Source organism: Corylus avellana, chromosome ca8 (genome assembly GCF_901000735.1).
Source record: "Corylus avellana chromosome ca8, CavTom2PMs-1.0".
Lineage (NCBI taxonomy): Eukaryota > Viridiplantae > Streptophyta > Magnoliopsida > Fagales > Betulaceae > Corylus > Corylus avellana.
In genome coordinates this window covers 1,696,288-1,707,026 of record NC_081548.1, presented here as the reverse complement: position 1 = coordinate 1,707,026, position 10,739 = coordinate 1,696,288, and the positions used below count along the sequence as shown (strand labels likewise).

Below are 10,739 nucleotides of genomic sequence, written 5' to 3'. Positions count from 1 at the left end.
CGCCAAGAATGCCTTATTGCCCTCTGCGGTGAGGATCACAGCACCGAAGCCGTGGAGTTCATCCTTTCCCACCCGGAGATTATGCTCAGCAGCCAAAGCCTCCTCCACTACAAAACGGCATTGCTCTGCGACTCTACCACCGGCAGACTCAAATGCCTCAACGACGCTGTCGAGTCCTCACGCCAAGCTCTAGCGCTTTCCCCGAACTCCATCTCCTTTGCACTCTTCCACGCCGTCTTGCGCTTCCAACTCGCCCGAAACGACGCCGGTTCGTACGATGCCGTGGTCCAGGAATGCGATCACGCGTTGCTGATCGAGAACCCGACGGAGCCAGGGTACAAAGTCCCGGTCCAGGCTTCGCGGCTTGAGAAGATCAGGGAGGTTATCGTGGAGCTGGCAGAGAAATCCAAGTGCCGGATCATCGTTCTTGAAGGTGGGAACAGGAGGGACAAATGGAAACGGCTCGTAGAGGATAATTCCCTGGGGAAGGTAAAGGCCGAGTTTGAGGGTGCCCAACTGAAAAAGTGGGGGATCCCAGGGCGGAGGGCGCCTCCGGATTTTGATCTGTTGGCAAAGAAAAAGAAGATCAAGAAACACAAGGAATTCGAGTCCAACGACGTCGCTACGATCAGTCGAGTCAGGGCGTTCTGGAACGACAAGATGAGTGTGAAAGAAAAGAGGAAGTTGTTGAGAATCGGGATCGAAGATCTCAAAGTGTATTTCGATAAGAATAAGTTTCGAATGGCAAAGAAACTTTTGACGGAAGCGATTGATTACACTAAGGCAAAGAAGATTTGGAGGTTTTGGGCGTGCTCTTACTGCGAAGACAGGGTTTTGGATCCAGATATCGAGAAGCATCTTATGGGTCATATACCTACTCTATCCATATCGGATAGTTGTCAATCTCTTTTGCCGGATGGAGCTCCCGAATGGGCAATTCATATGGTCAAAAACGGCATTTGGAAGCCAGTGGAATCGATTTCCGCCTCCGCCACCACCGCCAGTACTGCAGATTGGCCTAATTATGTTGAAGACAGTGAGCGGGCAGAAATGATAAAGAGAATTCGTGCGAAACTGCAATTGTTTACGGGTAGAAAATGTCTTGTTTGTAGCACTCTGGATGCGCTGCAGAATTTGATAATCGAATTGCTGCAAAAAAACCATAATATTCCTAAATCGGTGATTATGGATCTTTGGCTTCACCAAACGCCCCAATTGATATGCTCTTTGGAAGCTCCGGAGCTCAATCTTGTTCTTCAGTTGTTGGAAGGTTTGGAAAAAGCTTGCGCTTTGCATTGTCTTGGTGATATCATTTCGGAGGAAGACGTTAGAGGCAATAACTGGTTTTGGGGCAACACTCGAGAGAGTGTTTTTTTCAGCAGCGACTTATCAGCTCTCCTTTTCGATGTCCGGTTCTTGCGAGGAGAGACTGTTGAGCCGGACAATGGAATTGCAGTGTTAACTTCAATTAATGCTGAAGATTTTTGTGTTGCTGATTGTGATAGTGATGCTTTTGTTTCTTGGCTATGGACGGAAGGTCCTACAATTGGGGAACAAATAAAGAAATGGAAAAGTCTGAGAAAAGCTAGCCAACGTCTGGGAATGAAGTTGTACAAGATCGTTGAAGATGAATCTCGTCGTTTGCGCCGAATGTGCGAAAGAAAAGGCGAGTATTTGAGATATGATACACCATTGGTGAGTGTTGATAGGTTATGTAGTGTTGATGAAAATAGGAAAAGGGGTTATGTATCCCTCTTGTTCAAACGGTGGAAAGCGCTCGAGAGTAAGAGTGAGGATGATGATGGTGCTGCTGCTGAGTTGGATATCATATGGAGTATTATGAAGGAATTAGAAGAAGTAGATTTTGAAATTCAAATGGCAATCCATAGGCAGAAAAATCGTCTGGCTCAAAAGGTAAATTAATTAATGCATATGGAATCTATCTATTCTTGTTCCTTAATTATGGTCTCTCACCATGTCAAGTGTCGCAGCTTTACCAACTTGATGTTATAATCGCGGCGACTTGTGCTGCCACGGGGCAGACGAGGCTGAAAGCTAGGATGATAACTATGTTTGACTACCGGTTTGCTTTGGTGCCCCAATTGAAGTCATTCATGAAGGTTTGTACGTATTGGTGTTTTCTTGAATGTTCTTACCTTTTTATTGGCAACTATTTTTTTTTTTGGATATATAAATCTTTCCTTAATTTCTAGGCGCAGCTGGAGGATCTGGCCAACAAAGATGCTGCAGAAATATCTAATCCCACCAGTGTGCCTGTTGTTGGTTCAAGTGAGCAGCAGCATCCGAGTCAATCCGGATCTGCAGCCCCCTTGCCTGTCAGACGCTTTGATTTTGGACCCTTTGCTCCTCCTAACTGCCTGTCATCTTTCAAAAAGTACTGAACTTGAATAACAAGACTAGCATACATACAATTCTCATTTGTTGTAAATATTGTATAAAAAAGAATTCTGGGCATACACAATTGTTATGAACGAGATTTGGGGCAAGTTTTGCTTTATCCATTTGCTATGTGAACTTGATGGGATTCGGACTACATTTTTGTGCTTCGTCTGACTACATTTTTGATACATTTTGGGTTGACCCTATACACTTTAGAAGTGGATGTTGGTAGATTGACTGCACCAAAAGTTTACGGCTTGCAATTTCTAACTAGATGCGATCAATACCATCAAAGACATATGTTTGTCTCAATCAGCGATGGAATGTTACAATATTCAGTTTGAGAATGTATAGGATTCTTCACAATTTATTGTAAATCTGCCTTTTTGTTGAAATGGAACTAGTTTTAGTATTGAGTGGGTGTCACAGATATTGCTTACATATTTATTATTGAAACAGATCAATGCTTTGGCAGTAATTTGAGCAGGATCATACTGTTTGAGGCACTTCCTCATCTGCCCTCCCTGTCAAGGAGCTACAGCCAAAACTCAGAGTCTTATGGTGAGTGAGATTGCCATGACAGAAGCTTGTAAATGTTCTGGTTATCTTGCAGAGTTAAAAAAAAAAAAAAAATCCTTCCAAATGGATTAACTGATGTTCCCAATCCCAGGAGAGAGAATGAGTTGAGCATGTCATTTTCTTCAAAATTATAATATTTTATTACTTTTTTATAATCCTCATAAAAAATTCTTGATATGCTTAAATCTGTTTTCTGCAGAGTTTTGAAGCTCTGAATCAACGAGCTATGGCTGTGGTTGTGGATCCAATTCAGAGTGTAAAAGAGAAGATGATATGATATTTGGATGCCTAGGGAAACTGAACCTATCTCTAAGAAGGACAGTTTTACTGGGGTGAAACCTAATCGTTTGAATGTAGCTAAAGTTATTACTGAGGTAGCTCAGAAGTCTTGGAGTGAAGTTAGGTCTTCAAGGAGAACTCCTACTACAAAGGCTATTGCAAAAGATAGTAAGAAGCATTGGACTAATTAATTCCTTTCGGTACTTATTAGCTCCAGCTGATGGAAAGTATGAATTGAGAGAAGTGAGAAGGTCAGGAGCTGCTATTACTTCTCTTCAACAAGATATTGATAAGGCCATAAATCTGGATAGCTCTACTTTTCCTACATCTTTGGATAAGTAAAAGAGTAAAATGGGAGAAGAGGAGGTGTTGATGAGAGGGTTTTCCCCTACTTTATGAATCTTCTCATTTGGAATGTGAGGGGTTTAAATCACCACTCTAAACAAAGGGAGGTTAAACTTCATAAGATTTGTTTAGTGTGCTTGATTGAGACTAGGGCAAACGAAACTAAAGCTGACTTTGATAAAAAATGCAATTGTTCCAGATTGGGGCCTTGTTGTTAACTATGAGAAGCATGTCATGGACATAATTTGGATTTGTTGGAATAAATCTGAGTTTGATGTTATTGTCCTTGATACGTGTCGTAATTCTAGGCACTCTCTAATAGGATTGGTTCACTCACAAAAAAACATGGGTTCAAGGCCATTCTACGTACTCTCTAAGCCAAAACTCGACTTATATATATATATATATGATATGATAATTAACTTAACCACAAACTTATAACAAGTGTTGTTTTCTTGAAAGTTTTGCGTGTAAATTTCATATATACATACAACTTTAAGAGGGAGTTAGGAAACATAATTAGTTTTAAGCGAAAATAATATTTCTCAGACCATGTATATTGCCATCACCATCATACCACAGTCAATGAATATTTTAAATATGAAGACAATGATGAGAAAGAAAAACAAATATTTCATTCTTCAAAGTTAGCGCCGAGATATATATCTTTAACATTGATAAGATCAAAGAATTAAGTGTTTTTGTATAAACTATCTTTGTCAGCAAATATTAATAAAAAATGGTCATTTGTTCTCTCTTAAACTCATCTCATGCTTCATCAACAGTAATACAAAATTTTGAATCACCAATTTCTTCATGAATTGTAGTTAGTACCATCATATATTGCACATGTAAAATCTATTTTATGTTCATGAGATGAAGTATATTTAGCATTTTGTGAAGCATCTTCTAAGACAATTTCAACTACTTTCTTGTTGTACATGGATATAAGTTTTATCAACCGAATGAAATTGTCACGCTTTTTTAAGTCGAGACCGATCCCTAAGAGTACATCCTTGTGATGTTAAATACCGAATCCAATCGATTGAATTCTTCAATCACAATCGAAGAATATATAAAACATGAAGCTAGCTTTTTAAGGCATATATATATATATGGCAACGGCAGAGCAGAGAGATGAGATCAGTAGGGAATGAGCTTCTAAAGCTGGTGATCTTCTATATTCTTATAGCTCGGATACTGCCACCTAACTCCTTGCTCTCCGTCCACGGGATGGACTCCTCAAGTCCATATATAGTATTTATTCCTACTAATACTTATTAAAAAATGATTTTTAAATATATAATAGGGATCAGATTAAAATGATTTTACTTGCTAAAATCTCATCAACATATATATTTTTCTTTAGCTCTTTATCAATCTAGCATTTTACAATTTGAAACAAAGAAAAAAAAAACATCATTTTCCCCCTCATGCCAGCACTTAAAGATGGATATAATTTTCCTCCAAATTAAGTTGGAGAAATTTTTTTCAATTTAGTTTATTAAATTTGAATATGTCTTTAGAGCATGTGATCCTTACATGCAATTCTTAAAATGTATGTGAAAAATATATCTTCTTTTTCCGAATAACTTGGATATTGCAAATTTAGTGTTAGTTTGAGCCTTGGGGGATGTAATATTTCCCGAATAACTTGGACATAAATTTCCTACAATCAGGTTTATTTCCTACAAAAAAGCATTTAAAAGCAACACATGTTATTTAAGCTTATAAAAAATTATGTGAGAAGCACATGCTATTAAAAAAAATACATGTTTTTCACATGCTAAGGACACATGTCACTTTTAAAAGCGATTTTTTAGAAAATTTATGTCCAACTTGAAAAGCGTTAAATCACCACTTGTTTAAAATTCTTAGTTAACTTAAGAATAAATGATGAATTTTTTTCATTTAATTAATATTGTAACACTCTCTTTCGGTTATAGCTAGGTTCAAACATTGCCTCAATATGTGAAATGTAAGGTAAGTTATAAAAAGAAGGCTAAACTACTAGAAAATAATAAATTTAATATCTTAATTAACAAAAGTAAAATTTAGAATTGTGAAACGAAATAAGCAACAAAAATCAGAATAACAAGCTATAATTTATTACTTACTAGTTAGAAATTGATCATAGTGATATAATAGTAGGGACTCATTAAGTGTAATGGGTGTATTAGGTTAGTGGGCCAAAGCCCTTTGGTGAGTAAGGCCCAAATAGTTAGGCTTGAGTTTAGGGCTAGCTCTATATAAGATTCGTAATAAAATGGTATAAGGCGTGAAAAGGATTATTCAGTAAAAGGTTTATTGGAGATTAACTGTTCTCAAATCAGCCTCGGAGATTCTTGGGCTTCTTGAAGTGCCCATTCCTAATTACCATCCAATCTTTCATATTCAATCATTCTATCCATTCCATTATCCATTCAATTAATATCTCAAATTCCATATAGGAACTAGAAAATCTGTTACACATATTTGAGTTTAGAGTATAAACGAAACATAGAAACGCCAACACCTTCAATGTAAAAATCTGTCATGATCAGCCCAAAAAAGTTGAAGTAATTGAACGATTTGGGACCAAAGCTTACCACTTTAACTCTGTCCAACTTCCCTCCTATTATTCCAACTGAATTTGGTTTCAATGAAATCAATTATTATCAAATTGTTTAGGGTATTTGGTTTCAATTGTTACTGGGTACTGATATAGTTTGTGAATTTTGGATCAAATTTCGGTTACAAATAGTGTGTAGAGTAGTGATATGGTTGAATTCTTGTTTCTCATCATTATTCTTTTCCAATTTCTAAGGATTTACATCATCAGCACTTACTCTGTATTTCAAGATCTTGTTTTTCAGAGTGTCAATCAAGTGAAAATGAATTTTTAAACTGAAAGATATGAAACTTTATTTTTTATTTTTTATTTTTATCATCTATAGTTTTAAGAACTTAAACCCACCTATATGTGCGAATGTAAAAAGAAAAAGTCCCACATTGGAAAGATGTAAGAAGTGTGAATGGTTATATAATATTGTTGGATCCAAACTAATAAGCTTAAGATTTTGGATTGTGTGGTGTCTCAACATGCAATATTCTGAACTCACTAAAAAAAAAAAATACTCCCCATTGTATCAATCTACTTAACAAGGTCAAAGGAAACTTTTGACACATAATAAAAGAGTTGTTGTTGGTTGTTGTTGGTTAAATAATTTCTCTAGACATTCATATATATGCTATTTAGTATAAAGGATTTTCCTTGAAAGTAGTTAATTTAATCAACATTTTAATACAACATCTCATGGCTTGTGAGCTCAAACTCCTTTTAATAAGTGAAGCATAACAATTAGCCTAGAATCGGCTGGTTGTTGATTGTTTTTCCAAGCTTGTTGTTGAGTTATCGTAAAAAATTTGGAGCTTCAAATCTAGTGGTAAAAACCCCAACAAATTAGTTAAAAATACTTTTCTTTATCAAACCACCTTAATGGTTTGTTTAGGTAGTTCGAAAAGTAATTGTCAATTTGCTCGATCATTATCATCATTGATAAAATTTTGTGTACAGGGAATTATGACGATGACTTCCCTGATCTTCCCAAGCCTTTCTGGAGATATCCAATTTCTTACATCAATTATATATGGGACATGGGCAATACAGCTAGTTTAACTAAATTACGTGTTTCATATCTTCAACCTTACAATTGGTATGACTCTTAGGATTCATTTTCCAGGCACACAGGCAAGATTAGAGCATGCTATATATATATATATATATATATATATTCAGCTCAATGAATAACTTATTCAAAAATCTTAGATTGAAAATGCAACCATATATATATGGAAAGTTATGTTTGAAGCAATGTACAAAAAATGCAGCAATATTCATTCCAGAACCTTATAGCATAGAGATCATATAAAGGCATTAATAATCATAGGCATTGGATTCAGCTAGCATGTTTATACTGAAAAATGCAGAAGGGAGCATACAAGAATGATATGGTTGGCCTTGAGTTTGATTCTTCTGTACCTAGAGGCGCAAAAATAAAAGGGGAAATTATCCTCAAGCATTCTATTTCTGGGTGTTGAAATGGTTTATTCAAAGTGGTGGGACTTGGGTGCAATTGTAGCCATTCTCATATCCATAAGATTTCTCTCTTCTTTGCCATCCTCAAGTTGAAGGAGAGAGCTTCACCCTGTTTCCGAACACTCTATACCAGGAGAACAAGCCATATATATATAACTAATTAAATGAGAGAAAAAAAAAAAATGCAATAAACAAAGTTTTTAATGAATTTCTATTTCTCTACAGGCAGCATCCAAATTGATGCTAATTAAATTAATTAATAAAAAAATGGACCCTTCCAACTCGCCCACCACAAACTTAATAAACAAACTTACCTGAGTTAACGAAAAATGAAAGAAAGAAAGAAAAACCCGCCAAAGAAACCAACTGAAACCAGAATCAGTTATTTAGTAAATTACCTATTTAACCCCACCACACACTCTCCCACCCATTCTTTTAAATCGAAGTCTCTGCGATATGATTCCCTCCAAGAAAATGGACCCTAAAACATCTTCTTCCTCTGCTTTGCCATCCACCGATCCCCCACCGTTCGATGTGTCTACTTCGACGGCCCAAGAATGCCTTATTGCCCTCTGCGGTGAGGATCACAGCACCGATGCCGTGGAGTCCATCCTTTCCCACAGCCCGGAGATTATGCTCAGCAGCCAGAGCCTCCTCCGCTACAAAACGGCGTTGCTCTGCGACTCTACCGCCGGCAGAGTCGAATGCCTCAACGACGCCGTCAAGTCCTCAAGCCAAGCTCTAGCGCTTTCCCCGAACACCATCTCCTTCGCACTCTTCCACGCCGTCTTGCTCTTCCAACTCGCCCGAAACGACGCCGGTCCGTACGATGCCGTGGTCCAAGAATGCGATCACGCGTTGCTGATCGAGAACCCGACGGAGCCAGGGTACAAAGTCCCGGTCCAGGCTTCGCGGCTCGAGAAGATCAGGGAGGTTATCGTGGAGCTGGCAGAGAAATCCAAGTGCCAGATCATCGTTCTTGGAGGTGGGAACAGGAGGGACAAGTGGAAACGGCTCGTAGAGGATAATTCCCTGGCGAAGGTAAAGGCCGAGTTCGAGGATGCCCGACGGCAAAAGTGGGGGGTCCCAGGGCCGAGGGCGCCTCCGGATTTTGATCGGTTGCCAAAGAAACACCAGGAAGTCGAGTCCAACGACGTCGCTACGATCAGTCGAGTCAGGGCGTTCTGGAACGACAAGATGAGTGTGAAAGAAAAGAGGAAGTTGTTGAGAATTGGGATCAAAGATCTCAAAGAGTATTTGAAAAAGAATAAGTTTGGAATGGCAAATAAGGTTTTGACGGAAGCTATTGATTACGCTAAGGCAGAGAAGATATGGAGGTATTGGGTGTGCTCTTACTGTGGAGACAGGGCTTTGGATCCAGATATCGACAAGCATCTTACGAGTCATATACATCTTACGGAGAGTTGTCAATCTCTTTTGCCGAATGAAGCTCCCGAATCGGCCGTTGATAAGGTCAAAAAGGGCATTTGGAGGCCCGTGGAATCGATTTCCGCCACCACCGCTACTGCAGATTGGCCTTATGTTGAAGACAGTGAGCGGGCAGAAATCATAAAGAGAATTCGTGCCAAACTGCAATTGTTTACGCGTAGAAAATGTCTTGTTTGTACCACTCTGGTTGCGCTGCAGAACTTGATAATGGAATTGCTGCAAAAAAACCATAATATTCCTAATTCGGTAATTACGGATCTTTGGCGTCAGCACACGCTCCAATTGATATGCACTTTGGAAGCTCCGGAGCTCAATCTTGTTTTTCAGTTGTTGGAAGATCTGGCAAATGCTTGCGCTTTGCATTGTCTTCGTAATATCATTTCGAAGGAAGACGTTAGAGGCAATAACTGGTTTTGGGGCAACATTCGAGAGAGTGTTTTTTTCAGCAGCGACTTATCAGCTCTCCTTTTCGATGTCCGGTTCTTGCGAGGAGAGACTGTTGAGCCAGACAATGGAATTGCAGTGTTAACTTCAATTAATGCTGAAGATTTTTGTGTTGCTGATTGTGATAGTGATGCTTTTGTTTCTTGGCTATGGACGGAAGGTCCTACAATTGAGGAGCAAACAAAGAAATGGAGAAGTCTGAAAAGAGCTAGCAAATCTCAGCGAATGGAGTTGGACGAGATCGTTAGAGCTGAATCTCGCCGTTTGCACCGAATGTGTGAAAGAAAAGGCGAGTATTTGAGATATGATATGCCATTGATGAATGTTAAGAGGTTATGTAGTGTTGATGAAAATAGAAAAAGGGGTTATGTATCCCTCTTGTTCAAACAGTGGCAAGAGCTCGAGCGTAAGAGTGAGGATGATGAGGGTGCTGCTGCTGAGTTAGATATCATATGGAGTATTATGAAGGAATCAGAAGAAGCAGATTTTGAAATTCAAACGGCAATCCAGAGGCAGAAAAATCGCCTTGCTCAAGAGGTAAATTAATTAATGCATATGGAATCTATCTATTCTCGTTCCTTAATTATGGTCTCTCACCATGTCAAGTGTTGCAGATTTACCAACTTGATGTTATCATCGCGGCGACTCGTGCTGCCATGGAGCAGACAGCGCTGAAAACTGGGGTTGTAACTAAGTTTGACTACCGGTTTGCTTTGGTGCCCCAGTTGAAGTCATTCATGAAGGTTTGTACGTATTGGTGTTTTTTTGAATGTTCTTACATTTTTATTGGCAACTATTTTTTTTTTTTTTTGGGATATATAAATCTTTCCTTAATTTCTAGGCGCAGCTGGAGGATCTGGCCAACAAAGATGCTGGAGAAATATCTAATCCCACCAGTGTGCCTGTTGTCTCCCCTGATGGGAATCAAGATTTTGGTTCAAGTGAGCAGCAGCAGCAGCCCACCAGTGTGCCTGTTGTTGGTTCAAGTGAGCAGCAGCATCCGAGTCAATCCGGATCTGCAGCCCCCTTGCCTGTCAGACGCTTTGATTCTGGACCATTTGCTCCTTCAGCTTTCAAAAAGTACCGAACTTGAATAACAAGACTAGCATACATACATACAATTCTCATTTGTTGTAAATATTGTATAAAAAAGAATTCTGGGCAT

General features: G+C 38.8%; 2 protein-coding genes and 1 pseudogene across 2 annotated transcripts; 2 read left to right on the top strand and 1 right to left on the bottom strand.

Moving 5' to 3' along the window:
- The first annotated feature begins 81 nt into the window (after positions 1 to 81).
- Positions 82 to 3,600, top strand: LOC132189508 (uncharacterized). Its single transcript, XM_059604251.1, has 5 exons — positions 82 to 1,914; positions 1,992 to 2,120; positions 2,214 to 2,395; positions 3,272 to 3,426; positions 3,470 to 3,600. The coding sequence occupies exons 1-5, from the start codon at positions 82 to 84 to the stop codon at positions 3,598 to 3,600; spliced, it is 2,430 nt and encodes an 809-aa protein (XP_059460234.1).
- Positions 3,601 to 8,155: 4,555 nt separating this feature from the next.
- Positions 8,156 to 10,667, top strand: LOC132189507 (uncharacterized). Its single transcript, XM_059604250.1, has 3 exons — positions 8,156 to 10,111; positions 10,189 to 10,317; positions 10,416 to 10,667. The coding sequence occupies exons 1-3, from the start codon at positions 8,156 to 8,158 to the stop codon at positions 10,665 to 10,667; spliced, it is 2,337 nt and encodes a 778-aa protein (XP_059460233.1).
- Positions 10,668 to 10,698: 31 nt separating this feature from the next.
- The window catches only part of LOC132189505 (aspartyl protease family protein At5g10770-like), a 1,645-nt pseudogene continuing 1,604 nt past the window's right edge, over positions 10,699 to 10,739 (bottom strand).

Excerpts from the sequence above, each read along its gene's own strand:
- LOC132189508 (XM_059604251.1), top strand. The coding sequence starts at position 82 with ATGCTCAGCAGCCAAAGCCTCCTCCACTACAAAACGGCATTGCTCTGC. Across the intron at positions 2,396-3,271 it reads TGCCTGTCATCTTTCAAAAA|GGAAACTGAACCTATCTCTA; the intron begins GTACTGAACTTG and ends TTGGATGCCTAG. Across the intron at positions 3,427-3,469 it reads AAAGGCTATTGCAAAAGATA|CTCCAGCTGATGGAAAGTAT; the intron begins GTAAGAAGCATT and ends GGTACTTATTAG.
- LOC132189507 (XM_059604250.1), top strand. The coding sequence starts at position 8,156 with ATGGACCCTAAAACATCTTCTTCCTCTGCTTTGCCATCCACCGATCCC. Across the intron at positions 10,112-10,188 it reads AAAATCGCCTTGCTCAAGAG|ATTTACCAACTTGATGTTAT; the intron begins GTAAATTAATTA and ends CAAGTGTTGCAG. Across the intron at positions 10,318-10,415 it reads AGTTGAAGTCATTCATGAAG|GCGCAGCTGGAGGATCTGGC; the intron begins GTTTGTACGTAT and ends CTTAATTTCTAG.